Below are 23,139 nucleotides of genomic sequence, written 5' to 3'. Positions count from 1 at the left end.
CTTAGCATTTTACAAATATGAGTGAGAAGAAAAGGTGGCCTCGTGTTAGATTTTTATACACTTCCAATCAACTAAAAATTTTTGATTCAGCAAATACAATTGGAACACAGGAATACTCACCCCCCCCCCCCACCCCTTCACTGTGCCCTGAGATGCTGGGGCAGGGGTCCAAGGACCTTACTTTTGAGAATACTGATTTATTCATTTTTACAAGCACCAGTAGGTAAATGGCTTAGTATTAAAGTGGTAAATTGAAGCTTAGCAGAATTAACTCACTTGTCTAAAGTTCATGAAGAATGAGTAAGTGAATTCGAAGAAGGAACAAGAAACTCTAATTTAAAAATAGCTAATTCTTGCAGGTGAGCTAAACACACACGCAAATTACCCCATCTATTTTATGCTGGTCATAAATTCTTGGCCTTGATCCTTTGTTTCAATCATTTAGACAGAGCCTAGACTTTCATAACTCCGTGTGAATGACTACAACAAATTGTTGAGATAGAACAAGAAATCATCTGTTTAAAGGCATCATCAGCAGAGGAAAACAAGAACCTTGAAAGAAAAAAAGGATGAAAGAAAGTGAAATGTCCACTTCAAAAGTACACTGTGTTTATGAAAGCAAAGGTAATCAGAAGTGGCTTTGAAGATTTGCCCTCTAAAACAATGAGAGCAGGGAGCTGTTTTACGAGCCATTTCAGACGCCCCCTCTGACAGTGTCACCTTACGGCAACAATAGAGGTGGGAGGACTGAGGTGACCAGCAAATTAGACTCCAATTGGACCAATGACATATGTGAAGTTTGAGAAGGAAGGCTGTGTATTTGCACTTGGAATTTGGCAAGGTGTGTTAATGTCCATCCAAATGACATTTCAAAACTCTACTTCTACCAAAAAAAAAAAAAAAAAAGCAATTTGCATCTAATCTGCTTTTTCCGTTTCACAAATTTTAGAATCAGAACTTTTCATGATCCGGGACAACAGGCCTTTATGGACGGAGCAGCTTGCCTAGCAAACAAAACATTTATCAGACTCAAGATCCACCCCTATACTACAATCCTGGTTGAACCGTAGAGCATTTCCAAATGTCAAACCTGTCACACTGATGTATGTCATGCCAATGTGTTAATTCCTCAAGGTATCCACTGCCTTCCTTGTACTCACCAGTTAAGTCTTGCTTTAAGCTCACTGTGAGGATGGAGGATGGTCCGCAGTGACACTGTCCAGTAGGAATATAAAGCGTATCATAAATATAAGACATGTAAACTTTGTAGTAGTCACATCAGACACAAAAACAGGGGAAATGCGTATTTTAACCCCCAAATTACCATTCTAACATGCAATCAATACTTTAAAAATGGGAGATTTTTTTTGTTCACACTTGTTGATCCTTGTGATAGGATACCCAGTGTATATTCTATGGCACATCTCAACTTGGACTAGCCCAGTTCAAGTGCTTGATGGCCACATATCACTAGGGGCTCCTGTATGGGATAGGGAAGATCTTGAGCCTTGCTATCCAAAGTGGTCCACAAATTAGAAGCACTAATATCTTCTGGAAACTTGTTAGACATGTTGACTCTTGGGCCCTACTCCAGATCTACTGACCAGAATCTGCATCTTAACATGAGCCCCAAGTAATTTACATGCACGACAGAACTTAAGCACTGATCTCAGGCCAAGTTATTGGTCTCCGGTTCCTCTTCTGTCAGATAGAGGTGATGATAACCCTGACTTGGCAGGACTGTGTGAAGATTCTTGGTGGTTTACTTCATGGACTTAATAGTTGGGATTTTAATAAACAGTAGCTGTTATTTAAGAAGGCAATGTAAGAGTGGGCTTTAGGACAGAATAGAGTATGAATTCTGGTTCTATCACTTATGAGCTCTGTGACCTTCATTAACTCCCTTAATGTGAGGCTGAGTTTTCTTTTCTTTCTTTATTTCCTTTTTAAGAAAATATTTATTTATTTGAGAGAGAGAGGAAGAACGCAAGTGGAGGGAGGAGCACAGGGAGAGGGAGAGAGAATCCTCAAGCAGTTAGCCCACTGCGCATGGAGCGTAGAGTCTTACACAGGGCTCGATCTCACAACCCTGAGATCATGACCTGAGCTGAAGTCAAGAGTCGACACTTAACTGACTAAGCCACCCAGGTGCTCTTTGAGGCTGACTTTTCTGAACTCTAAAGTGGGGCTAAAACCTATCTTCCATTGCTGTTGTGAGGACAGGGTGTGGCACAAAGGAGATATTCAATGATGGTAGCCATACACTGGTGTGCGTGTGTACACACACACACACACACACACACACACCCTTTCTTAGCTGGGCCACCTTATAGTAATAAATCATGCTCAGCTGCCTTGTTAATTCACATGCCTTCTCTCCCAAATCACCAGAGTGTTATTTCCTGTGGCTCTAGTCTGTATTTCACAAGCAGAACTTAAGGACAGCAAAAACGTTTATTTGAAAAAATTACTATGTATTGAAAATATACATTAGAAATTATTACATACTTCCATAGCATTCCCCTCCCCCACCACAAAAGTAGAAATATCCGCTTGCTATGCTAATACCATAGGTAAAGTCAAACAAAAGGGAAAACACCATCAGCCCCCTTTCCTCATACATTAGAGTCGGGGGAAAGAGGTCAACTCCTATCTACCAATCAGTAGGAATTTAATAAGTCCCAGTCTTCCACAGCAAGACACACGTATTTCTGCTTTGAAGACTGCGAAGAGTTGCTCTGGTCCTTCTCTGGCTCTTCAAAAGCTCTCTTCTTGCTCTTCTTTGACTCCTGGCTCGAGACAGCTTCCCGCTTTAACAATGGTGCACGGCAGTCTGGGGCTTTCTCTTTATAGAACTGGAGTTTCTCAGAAGAGTTCACGGGGGTGTCTGCCACGGGACACTTCACGGGGGCTTCTGTCCGAGCCCGCTTGCCATCTGCAGGAGTGACAGAAGGGAGCGACAATAAGTTGACCATGCTGGGGTGTGAAGGCCTGCCCGAGTCCAGAAAGATGATCCAAGGAAGATGACAAATAGGGAGAGACTTGGATTCATTTTATTGTCTTCTGAAGGCCCTATTTAGTGACCCTGGCCTGCGCACTAGTGTAGGCTGGAGGCACACACTCACACAGGAGGACGACAGATCTAGATTCAAATCCCAGGTCTGCTTTCTCTTGGAAAAGTCACCTTGGGCAAGTAACTGCTCTGAGATTTACTCTTCTCATCTTTGTAAGGTTATAAAACTAATTTCATAAGCGTGATGTGAAGATAAATGATAGAACATATGAAGTGCTCAGCACACAATTAAAGCTCAGAAAATCTTAAATCTATTATTATTCAAAATATGGACTTAGTCTTCTAAACAAGAGCCACATTTGGGGCACAACCCTAACAAATGATACCAATTTATTCTATAGCTTTTGGTAGGCCCTGAATTCTTATTTTGTTACCTTTACTTTTCCTTCATTTTGATTTTATTGCTTGACTCCTTTCAAAAAGTTTTGGTAAAATATACATAAATTTACCACTTGAATGGTTTTTAAGTGTATAGCTCTGTGGCACTGTGTACATTCACACTGTTGTGCAATCATCACCATCTTTCTCCAGAACTTTCACTTAGTGCAAAATGGAAACATTGTATTTGCTAAAGGGTGAGTCCCTTTCCTCTCCCCCCAGCCCCTGATACCCACCATTCTATTTTGTCTTTACAAAATTCACTATTTTAGGAACAACTTACAATAAGAATCACAAAACATGTTTCTCTTTCGCTTATATTTCACTTAGCATAATTTCTTCAAATTTCATCCACGTTATAACACTATGTCAAAATTTCCTTCTCTTTTTTTTAATGATTTGAGAAAGAGAGGGAGAGAGAGAGTGAGGAAGAGCGAGCATGAGTGGGGGAGGGGCAGAGGGAGAGGGAGAAGCAGGCTCCCTGCTGAGTAGGGACCCTGACATGGGGCTATATCCCAGGATCCCAGGATCATGGCCTCAGCCAAAGGCAGAAGCTCAACAGAGCCACCCAGATGCCCCCAAATTTCCTTCCTTCTTAAGGCTAAATATTCTACTATATGGAAATACCTCATGTTGTTTACCCATCCATATATTTTTTAATTTTTTAAGGGTTTTATTTTTAATTAACCTCTATACCCAATACAGGATTCAAAATCACAACCCCGAGATCAAGAGTGGCAGTCTCCCCTGACTGAGCCAGCGCCCCTATCCATCTTTTGATGGACACCTGGGATGCTTCCATCTTTTGGCTAGACTTAATTCCTTTTTTAATGTTCTGTACTCGATCTACTTTTGTGCCGCCACAAAGATGGGATACACAGACATTTAACTATGTTCCTGGTGGTGGTGCTCAAAGCCAAGTGGGAACTGACACTGTAGCATGGTGAGAGAATAGAAGTCCTGATGATTTAAGTCCATACGATCATAATTACTTTGCCCACTGGGTGAAAAGGGCTGACTGCTTTAAGGGTGCAAATAACCTAACAGCAAAAATTCCAAAGAAAAGGGAATTTCTCACAGAAGTGCTGAGCTGCTGTTCGAGGCTCCCCGGTTTCTCGTGGCTTCACAGCTTCTGAAGTCACACGTTCCCACTGCAGAACAATCTAAAACATATTTGGAAAGATTTGAATCTGAACAATATCTCAAGCTTTTAATCTCTAGCTTTCCTTGTTCCCCCAGATCCCTTCCATAAACACAAAGCCTTGTAATCTCACTTCAGATGACAGGTGGTGGTAAGAGTAACTAAGTCAAGACCGGATTTTCTGTTTTAATGCAAGAGTTGATCAGAACAATCACGCTGGACATATGGATCTGCAGGACTCGGGAAAAGTCTATCAAGCTGATTCCCCATCTATTTTCATCTCCATTGCAAGCCAAAAAGAAGTGTAAAGCCTTAAATTAAATAATTTTCACACATCCCTAGACTCACTTTCATGCCTTAAAATATATCAAATATAATTCAAACTCTTGTATGTGTATAAAATGCCCATGTTTCCATGTTCTCATGACATCCCATGCTAGGTTTCCATTTTCCAAAACTGTTACAAATCTATTTTCACGGTAAACTACTACAAATTCTTTGGGAAATTTGGCTGAGTATAAACTATGCATAAATAAAGTGATTATTTCACATATACCACAAGTAACAATGACTTTTAACTTACTATTTCTCATCATAGTATGCAATAAAATGATCATAAAGAAAGCCAAAGAAAACACTTCAGGACACAGACAGGACAATGTAATGCAAGAATGTAATGTAAGAATGTAAGAATATAGTTCCAAGTTTAGCGCCATTGTCTACTAGCCAGGGTATCCTTGGCAAGTGATTTAATATTTTAGGCTCAGTATTTTCATCTGTAAAATAGTATTAACAATAGGACACAGCCACCCGGGGCTGCTTTGAGGACTAAATGATGAGGTTAGCAGTGGCTGGCACACAGAAAGCACCCAGTAAACACTAGGTGTCATCCCTTCTACAATACTTCCCTATGGGGAACAGGTCGGATCTTAGAGAACACCAGCATAAACCAAACCTGGTGACTCAGCAGGCAATACAGAAAACAGTCCTTCCACTGACAGAAACAGGAATGTCAATAGGAAGAGCTGCTTGGGGAGAAGGAAGAGGAAAATAAGCTTGGTTCTGGACACACTGAGTCTGGGGTTCCCAGTAGAGATTTATGGACAGTATTTAGGAACAGGTTCAATGTGTCAGAGAGGGTAAAATCTTCCCACAGGGAAGGCTAAGGCTGTAAGAACAGTTCCGATCACCAGGAGAGTGAGAGAAGACAGAGGAGGAGAGGGGAATCAGCAGGAGCCAGAGGGAGGAGTGAGAGGGGAGTGGGAGAAAAGCCAGGAGAGGGAAGCGTAAGGCGAGCGTGTTCATACCAGCAGTGCAGAAAAGCCCAGGAGAGATGGAGAATGAGATCACACGCCACCTGCAAGAAAACACCCGCCAAAGAGCAGTGGAGGCCAGACCTAGGTTACAAGGGATTAAGAACCGGGCGGGCGGTGAGAAAGTGGGCAAGATCGTAGAAACCACTTCACAGCTGCACTGGGGGATGAAGAACACGTCAGAAAAAGGGTAAGTCACATTTATACACAGAAAGCAAGTAGCCAACAGTATGAGACTGAAGACGGACAGGCGGGGGAGTAGAGGGAGACCCCAGAGACTGGAACCCACCAACATGCAAGGGCTCATCCCTGGAAGCCGGTGGCACACCTGCCTTCGGACAGGAGGGAGGTAGGGTATGGTTGAAGAAACGGAGACATTCTGAGACAGAGACAGGGAAGTAAGGGGACTGCTATTAGTTGGCCCTAATTTCCTGTCACCTGCAGAGAGCAGGGCAGGAGGAGACTGGAGTCAGCCTGAAACATTTCAACAAGGGATCAGCAAGAAACGGGGAAAACGCTGCGGCCACGCTCCAGGGGCCCGAGCGGGGTGTATGAACAGAAGCTGTGTGTGGGAAGGAGCCTCATCATCTTACAGGCACACCTCGGACCTAGGCTGAAGCAGATACTGCGTGTTCCACACATGGAAGGTTGGTGGTGACCCTGTGTGAAGCGAGTCTACTGGTATCATTTTCTCAATAGCAGCTGTTCATTGTATGTCTCTGTCCCATTTTGGTAATGCTCCTACCACTTCTGATTTCTTCATTATTATTGTAGGTGTTATAGTCATTAGAGATAACTCACTGAAAACTCAGGGGATGGCTAACATTTTTTAGCAATAAAATATTTTTAATTAATGTGAGCACCTTATTTTTTTAGACATGATATTATACACTTAACAGACTAGAGGTACACAAATACTTTATGTGCACTGGGGAACCAAAAAACTCACTTGACTTGCTTTATTGCAGTATTTGTACTTCTTAAAAAGATTTATTTATTTGAGAGAAAGAGAAAGAGAGAGGGTGTGGTGGGGAGGGGCAGAGGGAGAAGGAGAGAATTTCAAGCACTGATTCCCTCCCGCGCTCCAAGTCCAATGTAGGGCTCAATTACAAGACCCTGAGATCATAACCTGAGCCCAAATAAAGAGCCAGTCACTTAACTGACTGAGCCACCCATGCACCCAGCAATGTTTGCTTTAATACAATATTCGCTTCATCAAGGTGGTCTGGAACCAGACCCACAGTATCTCCATGGTACGCCTGTACGTTCAGGCCAGGTTAAATGCCAGCTAGGTGTTTTACTTCATCCTTACTAAGCTCTGTAAGAGAGGTCCTGTTTTCTGCATTTTCTAGATGAAGAAACAGTAACTCCAACTTACCTTAAGTGCTACAGCTATTGGGTTGCTTAGTCAGGATCCCAAACCCTCGTCTCCTAAACTCCATAGCCTATATTCATTCTACTATGCCCTTGCTATCGAACTTCATCAAGCCTTCATATGTCCGCCCCATACCAGCTTGAACTCCACTGCATACATGCAGGATTCATCTGATGCTACAAACTGTCATAATGATTTCAGTATGCATCGTGTGGACAAACATCACAGTGCTCCTGAAATCCTGAGTCCCCCCTTCTTGATTACTTATATGGAGGTGATGCTACAATTAGGCACTCAGATAGGTTCACCATCACACATTAGAGTAGGACCAGGGAGGAACCCAAAACAAAACAGTTTGCTGGGTCTTCTAGAAACATTAAAGTGTCTGAAGAAAAAGACACCAGCCCCAGGCAAGCCACCATCTACTGGTGCCCTACGACTTGGTTACCTTCTGACTTCCTCCTTAGGTCTCTACTTTACTAAGTTGAAGAACACCACCAAGAAGACAAGGGAGAATCAAAGGAAAGTCAGCCAAAAAGTTGAAAATGGGAGGGTTCGCACAGTGAGAGGACACACACACACATATACACACAAAGACATTTCCTCACTAAAGCTCTAAGAAATTTGTCCAAACTAAGGAGAAGAGTCAGATTTGAAATGTTCTCAGCGTGCCTTATTCTCTTTCCAGCATCTACAAGCTGCGAAGAGAATGTGTCCTTCTGCAGCTGGACATACTGTTTTTTTGCAAAGCAAGCCAGAGTTTGCTAATTTTCTGAGTCATTTATAAGACGACATTTTCTTCTAGGGTGAATAAGGATGAGGCCTGACCTAGAGATCAGAGCATGAGGTCTAAGGACTGGCATATGACACCCTGCCTTCCGTAGCTGGGTCAGGTAAGGGCCATCAGTGCCTATGATTTGATGTGAAGGTGATAATTCAGTCAGACTACGCAGAAGATTAATGTTTGTTCAAAGTGTTGACTAAGGCAGTTGGTGACTTAAAACGAGAAGCCATATAATTGTGAGAGAGAAAAACTGCAAGTACCTGGTCAGCCCAGCCCTCTGTCTTACAGTTACTGTGATCAAATTCCTTCAAAGGCACTTTGGAGTGGACAAGGCCTATGTGGGTCTGGAGCTTGTGTTTGACAGCTTTGATGTCCTATGAGGGAAAGAACAAGAAGGCACAAATGTCTGGTCAATTCTTGCTCGCTTTCAGTAGGAAATAAACACCATCACAAATACCAGTCCTTTCTAAGCACCAATTAGCAGGAGCCAAATATATCTAATTGTGAGTCTGGAGAAATAAGAGAAGGGAACAAATGTCTTACCTTGAGCCCTGTCCCAGAAATATCTAAGCAGTTTAGTTTTCTAAAAGAGAAGAGGTATCCAATTCCCGCATCTGTGATCTCAGGGTTACCTAGATGTCAAAAACATAGGCTGTATAACAGTATTCAGTAGAGCTCAGAAAAAAGGCCAAACAATGATAAAATATAAAGTATTGAGTGAGCAAACTTTTCAGAGCTAACTACTGTTAGGATCTTATCTTCATCCTGTCTGTAATGTGGAGCAGCCATGCTAGATGACCCTTAAGATCCTTTATATAAAGCTCTAACTTTCTAGGAGGTGGGGATTAGCAGAAAAATAAACCAGGAAGTTATTCCGAAGGGTTTAATTTGGAGCCTTATGAAAACTGCATACATAAACATGTATTAAAATGGTTTATCTGACTTTGCTCGTGGGTATTTCATCTCCAAAGTAAAGACAGTTTTAAAAGATTTTCAAAGGCATTTAGACACAGAGACTATTACTACTCTTACTAACCTACACTATTTCAGAAATTTTTCTTACATATTACCTTCTCAAATCAGAGAGTCCTGTAGTTAGCACTGAGTCCTCAAAGCCATGAAGACAATGCCTGGCACATTCCAGATGCTCAAAAAAATGTTTGCTGGATAAATACACTCTCCTGGGAGGGAGGCTGGACATTCACTACTATCTTTATTTTATGGAAGTTGAGGCTCAGAGAGGTTAAATAACTTGTTCAAAGGTACAGAGTTGTTAAAAAAAAAAGTAGCAGAGCAAGGAGTGTTGTCTGACCTTAAAACCCTGTTCCTTTCCTTCTTCTGACACCACACCATCCTGCCATATACTAAATGGATGCTCAATTAAATTGTAAATGATCTCTATTGACTTTCTACCACTGAAGTCAACATCTGGTTAATCCTGAGTATGTTATCACAACTGTGAATTTACCCAGATTTTCATCAAGCAAGTATTGATTCAAAGACCCAGCTGACAGACACTATAAATCAGCAACACAGGGAGTAAGTAAAGGTAAGCCAGACGTCCTTTATATATGCCATGACTAGAATAAAAGGCTGCCCTGTCTGCACACTGTGAGTGGCCCAAATGCATGTGGCAAGGCATACGGGGAAAGGTGTGTGGTCAGGAGTCAAGAGCATATGGCTTTACTCCTGCTCTGCCACTAGCTGGCTGTGGCACCTAGGAAAGTCACCGCCCTCCATCTTACCACCTCTAAAATGACAGGGAAGAACTAGGTGATTTCTAGGGCATTCTTCCAACATTAAGAACTATAATGTCTAATGAAACTTACAAGATAAGTCTAATAATGTTAGATTTTCAAGGCCTCTTTTCATCACTCGAACTGGTGCTGTCATTTTCCGCACACCGGCATCAGATAAACAATTATCCTTCAGGTGGAGCTGAGTTACACTAGGGAAACAAAGTCCGTAAGTAAATCACTTAGAGTTTGAGAAAGCCTATGTACAAGAGCAGGCTTTCGTAAACTTCACCTAAAAATAAAAGGACCTTCTACGTCCTGTTTTATTCACACCCAATGCATATAGCAGAGTTATAAACCCTTTGGCGCTGTTTACTAAGTGCAGGTTAACTTAGGGATCAAAGTGTCATGTAGTACTAATCTCAGATGGCAGAGGGCACTAAGGGTATATGGTCAAATGAGGTAAACAGGGACTTCATTAAGGGGATAAATATACCTTGTTTTATACAAAAGCTGCATTCACGACAAATCCTATGTGAAAACCAGAAACATTCTAAATATGTCAGGAAAGTCTACTGAATAACTCCTATGAGAATTCTTTTTGCAAAGCAAACAATCCTCTAATATTGACTGGCTTTATAAATCCAGATTTTCAGATTAGTTTTTTGGGTACACCCATAGCCCAATCCATCCAGCTAACCTGAAAGTAGTGTATTAATTTCCTCCACTGCCCCACACATAAGACATCTGAAACTTTACTAAACCTCACACAAAAATACCTTTGTATGGAGCAGTGTGTAGGTGTTGCTGTCTGAGCCAGGCACCAGGAAGCTGGTTAGACTCAAGTTTGTCATGCTGTTATGCTTCCGGCTGTTTATGAAACCACAGAAGAATCTGTCTGGCCTCCTGTCTGCTGGCCAGACTGAGCAACTGGAGATCAGCTGGACTATTTGTGAATGGTACTGGGTGATTTCTTTAAACTATGGCTCTTGAAAAGAATTAGGCACTCTTTAATAGTTTATTTTTGAAATAATCTATAGTTCATTGAAAAGAATGCTTATAGACAACTGTATAATATCTCTTGTTAGAATAAACTAGGACTGGACAGACCAAGGGAAAAATCATTTTCACCCCATGTAGTTTCATTTATTACACGCTGAAATAAAGATTATTTAGAAGATGAACCAACTGACTTACCTTCCTATGAAGTGTTCAATCTATATTGCTTGTGCCCAGTAGAGGAGATTGAAAATGTTTTAGGAAAGAAAGTAAGTAGCAAATAAACACAGGATTGGAAAGTAATCAGCATTCTTCAAGATGATCCCATGTATCATCCTTTAAAAAAAACAAAACAATTCATCTACAAGGGGTGGCAGGTCAATACCTAGACAGTGCCTCATTGGTGAGATGTTCTAGAAGTTCATGCTCATCTCCAAGCTTGCAACAGGAAAGATCCAGGCAGGTCAGCTCCCGGAAAGACTTAATTTCCTCAAGCTTTTCTGAAATCACCAGGTATCTGTGGGGCATGGAGAGCAATCAATAGCTTTTCTTTTCCTTCTTTTAAAACATTACCATTTGTGGCTCTGTGATATAGTCAACATTCCATCAGGACAAGGAACTATGAAATAAGCAGACTTCACCCATTTCTATGTGGGTACAGGCTGAATTTTTTCATTAGTGAATACCGTGAGTCTTTTTACATGATGGTGGAGGAAAAACTTTTAAATAAAAATACACAAGCAAAGGCAAGACACAAGAGAAAATACATCTGCTTTGTCAGAAGACAGACTTTGGTGTTGGGACCTAATGGGAAAATTTCCAAACTTTGGGATTCTCAAAAACATAATCATTCATTCTTTTGAAGTTCCTTTTTTAAAAGATTTTATTTTAGTGAGCAGAAGAAAGAAAGAGATAGCACGTTTGTACAGGGGGAGGGGGCAGGAGGAGAGGGAGAAGCAGAGCCCCTGCTGAGTGGGGGGCCTGAAGTGAGGCTCCATCCCAGGAATCTGGGATCAGGACCTGAACCAAAAGCAGATGCTTAACTGACTGAGCCACCCAGGCACCCCTTGAAGTTGCCTTTTATCTTAGGCTTGGTAACTACTGGTTTGAAAACTGGAATAGGGCCTGAACTCTGGGTTCTAATTTCTGCACATCCCCAAGAATATACCAAGAGATACTTGGCAGATCGTGTTTTACCATTTCTATTCAAACACTTTTCAATAGTTGCCCTCTCTACTGCGCCTGTTAACTTTTCTCTGAAGGTACGTGCAGTATGACAGACTACAAGGACTCCAGCTCATCTAGATGGTTAAGACAAACATGTGAGCACAAACAATTTAATTACACTGGAGCACCTTGGCAAACTGTTATCAGGAAGCATCAGGGAGGCCTCTGGAGAGGAAAGGGAGATCAAAAGGGCATTCCGCAGCCCAGGCTGGGGCCTCCGCCCTGCTTTCTAGTTGTTCATCTATTTCAGATGATTTTCAGATGATGTCAGTGAGAAAAAAATGAAAAGGGATTAGGTGTGACAGGAAATAGGAGAGGATCCAAAGAGAAAGGAAAACTGACTTGTGGTAAGAGCGTGCCTTTCCCATCGACTTTCCTCATAGGTGTCTAGAAGTTTCCAGAGCAAAATGGTATGCTAGGATCTGTGGATTTAACACTTAAAAGTGTTCACTTCTCTCTTCTGTTAGTAGGATCATAATTGCCAAAAATGAGATGGAATAATGTGAGGGCAAGAGGGAAGTGAGACCTCTTTTCTTCCTATCTCCAATCAAAATAAGATGTACTGAAGCTGATCGTTGGCCTGACTGCTACGTACAGATGGCATGGGGCACTGATACCCTCTCTAAGCTGCCTGGTGACAGAGCTCAGCTGGGTACACAATTGAGCCTTATTGACTCAGACGTATTTTAATTGCACTGTAAATAAAGCTGCTGTTTTCCATCTTCCAATCACAGAGTTGAAGTGGGTTAATGGGGATTTGGGGGATTACTGGCAATCAGAGGAAAAAAACCACACCACCTTTGATCAATTAACCAAAAGATTTTTAGTAATTCTGAAACAAGGGTTATCTGCAAAGGACATAACAATGTATAATGTGATTAACAAACTACAAAAATCAAGGCTGAGAAACCAACATGCAAAGCCACAGACACTACTAGATGCTTATCTAGGACATGATCAAAGCTCTCGGGTCTCGCTCAATGCTATTCTTCCAATTTATCCCTTAACCAGTTCAGAATAGTGTAATAGAGAAGCAACAGAAAGAACACAGACATATTTTAGTGTCAGATACACCTAAGTCTGGATTGTAACAACCCTAATTAATTGTGTGACTGTGAAAAGTTACTCAACCTCTCTGATCCTCAATTTCTCTAGCTGAAAATGGGGCAAATGATTACTTAAGGATTACTAAGAAAACTATAAACAATATTCCAGAAGTACAGGCATCTTATAGAACCTCATTTCATAGTAGTTATTACAATCACGTCATTACATAGAGTGGTATTTTAAGGGAAACATACTTGTCTCCCATACCACTGGTCAGATTAAAAATCACTGGGCTGGGACGCCTGGGTGGCTCAGTTGGTTGGACAGCTGCCTTCGGCTCGGGTCATGATCCCAGCGTCCTGGGATCGAGTCCCGCATCGGGCTCCTTGCTCAGCAGGGAGCCTGCTTCTCCCTCTGCCTCTGCCTGCCATTCTGTCTGCCTATGCTCCGTCTCTCTCCTTCTCTCTGACAAATAAATAAAAAATCTTTAAAAAAAAAAAAAAAAGAAAAAAAAATCACTGGGCTTTCAACACAGGAAGGAAATAGTTTTTATAGGGTCAGAACGCATTTGCAAAGATATTACCTTCTCCTTCTGACAAGCAGCTTTGTGACATGCCCTTACACAGTAAGTGCCCAAACCTCCCCAATTATCTTATTTTCAATAATTTTCTTACTCTCCTTCCCTTTGACCTGAACCCTTTCATGATGGTAAAACCTTTGCTGGTACAGCATCAGCCTTGGATTATAAAAGCAAACCCAAATCTCCTGTCCTCTTCCTATTTCCCTCTGGAGATTCAAAAGGAGAGGGAAGTTTGGGATCAGAGTGGAAATTTTTTTTTTTTTTAAGATTTTATTTTTAAGTAATCTCTATGTCAAGACTCCAAGATCAAGAGTCCCATGCTCTTCAGACTGAGCCAGCCAGGAGCCCCTACAATTGAAAATCTTTTTTTTTTTTTTTTAAGATTTTATTTATTTATTTGAGAGAGATTTATTGAGAGAGATCACAAGCAGGCAGAGAGAGAGGAGGAAGCAGGCTCCCTGCTGAGCAGAGAGCCTGATGTGGGGCTCGATCCCAGGACTCCGTGTTCATGACCTGAGCCGAAGGCAGCGGCTTAACCCGCTGAGCCACCCAGGCGCCCCAAAAATCTTAATCTTGTATCTGAACAAGACAACAAAGTTTAGAATTGCTGCAATAAAGTATGAATCAAAAGATCACAATCACATTAAAAATGTTTCTTCTATCTTTCTAGTTAAAAAATACAAGTTCCTTATAGAAAAAATTAAGAACATGTGAAAAGTTATAAAGAAAATTAAACTGCAATCCCACTATCTAGATTGCATTTTGAAAGATTTCTCTTTTTCCTTCTATATATACAACACATATAAAAATTCCTGATTTTTAAAAAATTGGATCATATAGTACATGCAATTTAAATCCTTTTAAATGTGTCGTATATGAACATTTCACACCATTTTAATCTTTGAGTACTATCTCAACAGCTATGTAATATTTCACCATATGAATGTACCATAATGGCTTAAATTCAATTCTTATTGTTAAATATTCAGCTTTCAGGTTTTCACTGTTACAGTGTTGTAATGAACACCCTTATATGAAAGTATTTGTTCCCATGTTTGTGTATTACATTAAAAATTAGGATTCCCAATGAATGTAATTCATGGGTCAATCAAATGGTATGGGTATTTTTAAGGCTCTTGATACATGTAGTAGCTGAGCTGCTTTCCAGAAATATCACTAATTTATGTACTTGTCAAACATGAATGAAAGTGCTATTCTCCTTCAATCTGACTACTGGAGTGGTACACAGGCATCACAAATGAATAAGAAGCATTTTCACTATCAGGAGAAATACTTAAGCTAGAATGGTACATGGGGAAAAACAGAATACAAGTTGTACATAGAGTATATTCCCAAATTATAAAGATATATATTTGGAAATGATTATCATGAATAGTAGGATTACGAATTTCTTAAAATTATAGCTGTATATATTTCCCAATATGTACTACCTTTATAATTTTAAAACATCTATCATAATTCTACTTTTCATGGTTCTATTTTTTCTACAATGAACATAAATAACTTGAAACAATACATGAAAGAGTAAAATGTTATTTTAAATATCCGTGTTATATATTTAAATACTGCTTAGCTTTTTCATTCAGGCAACGTAAATCTTTTTCTACTGGCAGCAGCATAGAGATGGAGCTTTCAGAAGGTGCCAGCTTAGCTCCCAAGTCCACAGCTCTGACCCTATCTGCATGTGTTTATCCCTTGTCTTTTTAAAGTATAATATTTGGACTAGGCTGAAACCATTATTTCTGAGCCCATTATATAAATATTGCTTTTTTTTTTTTTTTTTTAAAGACTTTTTTGAAAGAGAGGAGTTGAGGGAGGGTCAGAGGGAGAAGGAGAAGCAGACCCACCACTGAGCACGTAGCCCCAGGGGCCAATACCAGGACCTTGAGACCAGGACCTGAGCCTAAGGCAGATGGTTAACTAACTGAGCCACACAGGTGCCCCTCTTTTTTGCTTTTTAAACCATATGAGTTTAGCTTATGCTTTCTGGTATGACTTTCTCCTCTTACATGCTGTTTTTTTTTAGTCTTGCTTTAATGGTGCTCTTGATGGTACTTCTTAATAGTAAGCTACCTTTCACACTTTCTAATCACAAAAAAGGTTCACACATGGCATACTACAGTTATTTTTAAAATCTACGGGTATTGACAGCAAATGATCTTTAAAATATATCAAGAAAGCAAGGTGGGTAACAGTGTAAGCAGTGTGCGGCCACTTGTGTAACAAAGGGGAGAGCTATAGATGAACGTATATGTACAGGATATCTCTGAAATGACGTAAAAGAAATCATGAACAGTAGCTGCCTCTGGAGAAATAGGAGATAAAATGGGAGAGAGGTTATGTTTCACTTTGTACCTTTGGTGTTTAAATTATTTTGCATGGCAGTTTCTATTTTTAAATTTTCCACATTTTTCAAAGGTTTTTTTTTTTCTTTTTTAATTGGTTCCATGCCTAGAGTAGAGCCCAACATGGGGCCTGAACTCACAACCCTGAGATTAAGAATGGAGGTGAGATTAAGAGTCAGAGGCTTAACCTACTCAGCCACACAGGCAACCCTAGAGTTTTGTTGTTGTTTTTTTAAATTAGTAGATGCTTTAAAAGTCATTTTATGGTGGAATAAAAACTTTATTTATTTTTTAAGTGGAGCCCAAAGTGGGGCTTGAACTCATGAGCCCAAGATCAAGACCTGAGCTGTGGACAAGAGTCTAGGATGCTCAACCAACTAAACCACCCAGGTGCCCTAGAAACTTTAAATACATCAATAAAAGTACATAAGCAAAGGCAAGTCAGAAGAGAAAACATCTTCTCTGTCAGAAAATAGACCTTGGTGTTCAGACCTGTCAAAATATGTCATGGGGAAGCCTCACTAAAATGGGAGTCGTGAGGTTTCTGCTGGTGGAGCATTCAGGCCCTAGACCCACGAGGAAGAGCCTGACTTGACCTTACACGGACTTGACCTTTCACATGAATACTACTCTACTATTCCCAGACAAAGGAAGAAATGCTTTCCTCATCTTGCCTAGCAATAGTATCATCAATGAAAAGCCTCCACCCTTCAAACTCCTAGTTTACTCCAAAGGATTTTTAGTTTGTAACAACCTTCTCAGCTTCCTTCTTTCCTCCTTAAAAAAGTATGTGTCTCCTTTGTTCCCCCAGATTTGCCTGTGGTTTTGCCATAGCTTGATTGTCCCAGATTGCAATTCTCTTTTATTCCTGAATAAACCCAGGTAAAATAACTGGCAGTTTCTATTTTTAAAGTGAACAGACCTTATTTGAAAATTTCCAAACTTTAGGATACTTGAAATTTTAATAACTCTTTTAAAGTTACCTTTTATCTAATGCTCAATATCTAGAAGTTTGAAATTGGAACAGGGTCCAGAACTCTACTTACTAATCTCCCATCCCTAGGAGCATACTAAGATACTTGGCAGATGATACCCTGTCGTTTCTATTTTCTCATACTAGAAAAGTTGGTAGAAGATTTTTTTTTTTTTTTTTTTTTTTTACTGAAAGGAGGAGTGGTGGCCATCAAGCAGTGGCAAAATGGTTTCAAAATAAACCTGTTTTCTGGTGGGGGGGGGTAGATAGGGAGAAAGACAGTGATTTTTCTCAAAATAGCCTGCCACTTTGTATTTGGGAGTTTTAAATTGAAGTGCTATTTGATGGGGGAAGCCCCCATGCCCATGAAGCCCCAGAACTAGACAGAATTAACACATCTATAAAATATTCACTATCCTAATCAGAATACCCACCTGTTTCGCAAACATAGGGAGCAAAGTACCAGACTTCCATAGGCCTCTGTGAATTTCTGTAAAGCCCTCAGCCCCGCACCTGGCTCTGTGAATTTCTGTCTGGCTTCTGCAGCAGAGAACAGCTTTTCAGCAATCTGCTCAGGAAAGCCAATAAGGGAATCAATGTGATCAACATTGTCGGAGATAAAGCCCAGGACGAGGCTGAAGAGAGATTTGGCAGAGTACCGAAGATTCCCCTCTCGGGTATATGTGAAGATGAAATGATCAGTCTTCTCTTTCTGTGCAGTATCATCTTCTCTGTTCATGCAAAGCTCCACAGAGAAGCCTTTGGGAAACAGTCTGAAAGGCCTTGGCTTCTGCAGGCTACTCCTGACACCATCCAAGGCCAGATTGACCATGTGCAGCTGACCATTTTCTCGTACATAGATGGGTCCTGGGTCCAGGTGGTTTTCTGAGTTGAGGTAGTAAGACATTGCCTTGGTTGCAACTGTAAGAGCAAGGCACAGAGGAAGCAAATCCAATTAACACACCATTTGTACACGTAACTTCATTGTGCCATGCCCAGAGCTTTACAAGCCTAGCAGGAAGGCCCTTTGGTTGGTTTGGGGAAATAAAGCTTCCCAGCTGCCTGTGAACTCTGACACCTACAGGCTGCTTCTACTCCCTCTACCTGAAATGCTGACTCCTACTTTCCCCCTTTTCTTTGTATCTGGTGCACTCCCACTCATCTTTCAAAAGGCAGCTCAAATCTCATTCCTAAAATTCACCCTGGGGAAGTTACAGAAGCACACAGAATCATCTACAAGGAAAGTCATGGCAGCACAGTTGATAATCACAAAACAACTGGAAACAACCTAAATGACCAACAATAGGGGTGTTATTAAGTAAGTTATGATACATCCATACCATGGCATGTTAGGCAGCTATTCAAATCATAAAATTTTTATTGTTTTGCAGGTTACAAACAGTACATATAGAATTTACTACTACTGTTTTAAAAAATGTAACTATGCATAGGAATGAAGACCAGAAACTAGTAATTTCCTTGCTACCCTGGCACCCTCCACGTCTTTGTTGTCTCAGTGTTCTGCTACTGATTTATTCCCAGGCCTGTGTTCCACCAGCTTGAGTTCCTTGAGGAGAGGGACCATGTTTCATTCATCCAGACTCCCTAAGTTAGCTCTGGCATATAACAGACCCTGAGTGGGTATCTGTGGAACTAAAGTTTACTCATTTGCTAAGCCTTGCATGGAACACCAGCAACAGGATTTTTTGGATCTACAAAGAAAGACCTCCATCACAAGAGCTAACCAAAAAAAAAATATTCTACCCATTGGAAACATCATATCTCTTAAGGCTCTATTTAGGACACTTTTGACATAAGGCAAAACACAAAAACAGTGGGCATTTATGCAACCCTATGGGTGACATTTTGTGCTCAAGCATTAATTGGAATAAATTTTTGTTTTCCTGAGAAACCGTGAGATCTCAAAACCACAGGAGAAATTCCTATATTAAACAGAAACATTTGATTATCATTTCCACAACAATTTAAAGAGAGGTGAGAGTTAAAATTCTATATATGTCAAATAGCTGCCATTATCTTTAAAAGACTCTGACTTTTAGAGTGAAGTAACCCAGCTTCTCCATCAATGCAGGGCTGGGCTATAGCTCTGATGCCACGTAAAAGTGTCAGCAAACAATCAAGTCAGTGATCAAAAACGCTGAGTCTTTGGAGATCAAACAGTGATCCTGTTTGTGGGCATCAGTATGATCCCTGTTTCTCCTGAGGATAATTATGTGGGTAAAAGCACATCAGAAAGAAGGGCTCTGCCTAGTCTGACAGCCTCACCCTTTCCTGATCAGCTTCTCTCGCCCTATGCCATGCCATACCACCCAAGTAAGTTGGATGTGTGCTCTCTTGTCTCACTGGTCTTTGCCCATTCTGCTCCCTTTGGTTGGAACATCCTTCTCAGCTTTCCTGACCTAGCTAATCCTTACTCATCATTAAAACTCAGCTCAACCATCATCTCTCTCTCGGGAAATCTTCACTAACCCCTGCACCGGTGCACGCCTGTCTGGTTTTCCCAGGGCACCCATGTCTCTTCTCTATATAGCACTTAGCCCTGTGTCCTATGTTCACTTGCTAATGTTCCCAGAGCTGTGAGCTCTTGGAAGGTAAGGCACTTATTTGACTTGATTCATCTCTTTTTCCCAGGCCCAACACAGTGCCTAGTACTGAGTAATCCCTCAAAAGGTAGGTGCTGAACTGAATGAGAGAAAGGGTGAGACCTCGAAGGGACAGACACAGTGCTCAGAGCTGCTGGGCCTGCTGATACTGTTGCTAGGAGCCAGCTCTTCTTCCAGGCAACAGCTGCAGGCTCCTCCCCAACTGGCCAGACCCTTCTGCAGGTGGTAGAAGCACAGCAAATGATGGCAGGATACTGCTACTGGTACTACCAGGGGAAAAAAAAACCTAAAACTCAGACAAAAAACTCCTGTCACGGTGCCAGCTCTCATAACCCATACTCTTGCCAGTATTCAGGGCCTGCTGCTAAGGCGATGCCTCACTTATTCTAAGCCCTTCTTCCAGCAGAGGAAAGCATCTGTCCCCTGCAACTTCACATACTTTAATCTTGATGAGGAGATAAAGCAGATCCCCTCAGTCTTTATCCCTAGATTTGCACATCTGGAGTCCTACTCTACCTGTGAATCAGAAATTAGTCACCAGGCATGGCCCTAAAAAGCAATAACTTGATTGTAATAATGGAAAGGCAAATTCTAAGGGGAGAACATATTCTAATGGATCGGCACATCATAAGCTCCCTGACAATGGAACAGGGTCTGCCCATTCACATTACTCCTAACCCTCACCCCAACAGTGTGTTCCACAAAATTTGGAGTCAAACAGACAAGTGGATAAATGACCACTTCAGGTATAAATCAGAAAAGTTTGATTCTATCCAGCAGAGGGCACAAGCAGCCAGGGACCAGAGCAAGGATGCTAACCCAGGCTGCCCCAAATCCTGGCAGCTTCTCTTTGCAGGGATCACTTTCAAAAAAGGCCTAGTTCTGGTTATTTTTTACTTCTAAATTACTCACAAAATGCTGACTGTCTTTCTAAATGATTAAAAGAAAAAAAATCCAGTATTTCCTGAAGAGTAAAATCCACAGTCTCTGTCCAGAAGCCCCAAGGCTCCTCTGGCTCTTCAATGAACGTACTTGAGGTACTTGGTTCAGGGAATCCTGGTAACTTTTGATTTCTACTACTAAATTCCTGCATCTTGCATTCGCTCAATAAGAAGCTTCCTGAGAGTTTGTGAGATACTATAGAATGAGCTAAGAATTAAATGAATGTTTAAGTCTTGCAAGGTTAAGAACCATAAAAGCAAGAGAATTCCACATACAACTTCTATATTTGGCTTTGCTTATGCCTGGCTGTTGTACATGGTGGTCTATTAAAAATGGGTCCTCAGGCAACAAGGCCTGTTCTACACCATGGCAAAAATCCCCTACAAACTGGAAAACCAAAATAATTAGTATCTTCAAGAATGTCCAGTTTAGATCTGCATTAACTATATTTTAAAGCACGTAATTTTGTCAAATGAATAAAATGTAACCTTACCACATTAAGAACTCAGAACTCCGTAGCCTCTGAACTAAAATAACTGATAACTAAACATGACAACTTTCTAGGTCTTGAAGCCAGTTTACCAAGCGAGAAGCAGGACCCCGCCAATCATGTGGACTGGAGAGGGGGAATAAGAGGCAGAGGGCACAGGACCAAAATTGTGAGCTGAGTCTATGGCTCTCTAACGTGAAGGAAAAAAGAAAGCACCTAACTTTAGCAGGCAAAAGAACAATCCCCTAAAGATAAATCATAGTAATGACAGTGATGACGACAATGATACTAGGTCTGATAGCTAGCATTTATTAAGTACCTACTAGTTGCCAAGCATTGTGCTAGGTACTCAAGTGATCTCACATAACCCTCAACAATCCTATTAGGTCAGGGTTGCCATTTAACAGGTTAACAAGGCTCAGAGAAGCGAAGTAACTTAAGGAACAGAACTAGCGACAGAGCCAGAATTCAATCTCAAGCCTGTATTACTCCAAAGCTCAGACTCTTTCCACTGCATGATGCTGTCTCTCAAGAATAAAAATATGACATCAGCCTTAAGGATTAAAAAAAGATGTTAAAAATTAATCTCACCCACCTGTTTGATCCCTTTGGCGTTCACTGGCTTAAGCGGGCGGGGGGGGGGGGGGGGGGTGGAGGGCAGGGAGGAGATTAAAAAACCAGTGGCCATCTAAGGAAAGAGCTGGTAGGAACAGAGCCAGGACAGAGCTACGCTGAGGCCTCTCTTCCTCCCTCTACCAGGGCAGAAATTACCCACATCCACACACCAGGAAAACATCTGTCAAGCCATGGCCTTCATCCCAAGGCTTCAGACACCCTTGGTTTATTTGAAAATGCAGTACTCTTGAGAAAATTCCTACGCAAAAACTTGAACAGAGACAAGTTCCAAACCACCAATAACCAACTAACAATCTTGCCTTGGTTGTTCTGTGTCACCACCATTATCCAATTTTCCACCCCTCTCATTTTTTCCCTACAGAGTGCACTTTCCTTACCTGCCTTCTCACCCAAACCCTTTCCTCCCCCAAAGCTCCAGAGGGCCACACCATACCCAGCTCCAGGAGCACGCCAATCTCTCCTACATCCTGACACTTACAGTTCTTCTACCTGCCAATTCTAGAATTTTTAACATAAAACCCAGTCTCTACACCCCAAATCCTAACTCCTCTCCCTCCACCCAGTCCCAGCATCCCTGTCCCCACCTCTCACACCTCAGGCCCTTCCAATCCTATCCTACCAATGCCCTTCTGAAATGAGGTTCCTTGTCACACCTTCAGCTGCCTCTCCTTCCTTCCCTACACGGTTCCACCCCCAGGCATTCTTCCTCTGTCCTTCAAGTATTCTTCCCTTCCTCCCAGTCTCTGGGATTCCCTCTCCTAGGACTTCAATCTCCCCATCCCTTTTCTTGTCTTCTGCCTATAACCTTCAAAATCCCCTTTCTTCACGCCTCACGAAGCCCAACCTCACAACCCACAGCCCCAACTTTTCTTCCCTACCCCCTAGACCCCACTCCTTCTATTCCGATCCTGGATCCTTTCCTTCTTACACTTCTCAAATCCCACTCCGTCTTCCCCTTCCCCAGTACTGCAATCTCCCTCAATTCCCACGCATGCCCCTCCCCGAGCCTGCCCAAACTAACCCTGCTCCCTTCTCCCACCTTGCCCCCAATTACCCTACGAGGCACCCCGACCCCACCCTTGAACCCATCTCCCACATCCCTATATCCTCATCCTCACATCTCACCCAGACCACACCCCAACCTCGTCCTTCCCGGTCTTCCCCTCCCCCACTCCGCCCCTCCCTCACACCCCGCCCCCGGCCCCCACTCGCAGCCCCAGGCTGCGTGAGCGGCCCAGCCCGCGGCCGCCACCTACCTGTGCCCCTGCCCGGGGCTGCGAGCGGCAGCTTCTCGGTGGCGGCTCCCACCTCCCGCGGCGCGCCTGATGGGGGAAGCGGCTCGACGCCGCAGGCACAAAGCTACAGAGGGTGGGACCGAGAGAGGTTGGGAGGAGGGAGGGGGCTGGGGGCGACCTGGCGCCGTGGGACCGCGGGGCTGGCAAGGGGCTGGGGGGG

General features: G+C 42.1%; 2 protein-coding genes across 4 annotated transcripts in view; one reads left to right on the top strand and one right to left on the bottom strand.

The window, feature by feature from the left end:
• Positions 1 to 2,435: 2,435 nt before the first annotated feature.
• On the bottom strand, positions 2,436 to 23,078 carry LRRC42 (leucine rich repeat containing 42). Of its 2 annotated transcripts, none has more exons than XM_082688511.1 (8): positions 22,941 to 23,078; positions 17,427 to 17,913; positions 11,185 to 11,316; positions 9,894 to 10,012; positions 8,608 to 8,696; positions 8,325 to 8,438; positions 4,530 to 4,614; positions 2,436 to 2,935 (listed from the first exon to the last, which is right to left on the bottom strand). In XM_082688511.1, the coding sequence occupies exons 2-8, from the start codon at positions 17,897 to 17,899 to the stop codon at positions 2,661 to 2,663; spliced, it is 1,287 nt and encodes a 428-aa protein (XP_082544637.1). In that variant the 5' UTR covers positions 17,900 to 17,913; positions 22,941 to 23,078; the 3' UTR covers positions 2,436 to 2,660. The 2 variants fall into 2 exon arrangements, with proteins under 2 accessions (XP_082544637.1, XP_082544638.1); XM_082688512.1 differs by lacking the exon at positions 22,941 to 23,078 and adding an exon at positions 21,644 to 21,748.
• The window catches only part of IFT25 (intraflagellar transport 25), a 33,679-nt gene continuing 33,459 nt past the window's right edge, over positions 22,920 to 23,139 (top strand). Inside the window, exon 1 of one of the 2 annotated variants that reach the window (XM_082688524.1) lies at positions 22,920 to 23,052. The gene's annotated coding sequence lies outside the window, so the exon portion shown is untranslated. The remainder of the gene's footprint in view (positions 23,053 to 23,139) is intronic. The other variant, XM_082688529.1, reaches the window with a different exon arrangement.

Source organism: Mustela nivalis, assembly GCF_964662115.1.
Source record: "Mustela nivalis genome assembly, chromosome: 10".
Taxonomy (NCBI): domain Eukaryota; kingdom Metazoa; phylum Chordata; class Mammalia; order Carnivora; family Mustelidae; genus Mustela; species Mustela nivalis.
This window is presented reverse-complemented; position numbering and strand designations above follow the sequence as displayed.

Coding starts and splice junctions, on each gene's coding strand:
- LRRC42 (XM_082688511.1), bottom strand. CDS start 17,899: ATGTCTTACTACCTCAACTCAGAAAACCACCTGGACCCAGGACCCATC. Junction 11,317..17,426: donor TCCCTATGTTTGCGAAACAG/GTGGGTATTCTG, acceptor CATGCCCCACAG/ATACCTGGTGATTTCAGAAA. Junction 8,439..8,607: donor TTTCTGGGACAGGGCTCAAG/GTAAGACATTTG, acceptor TTTCCCTCATAG/GACATCAAAGCTGTCAAACA.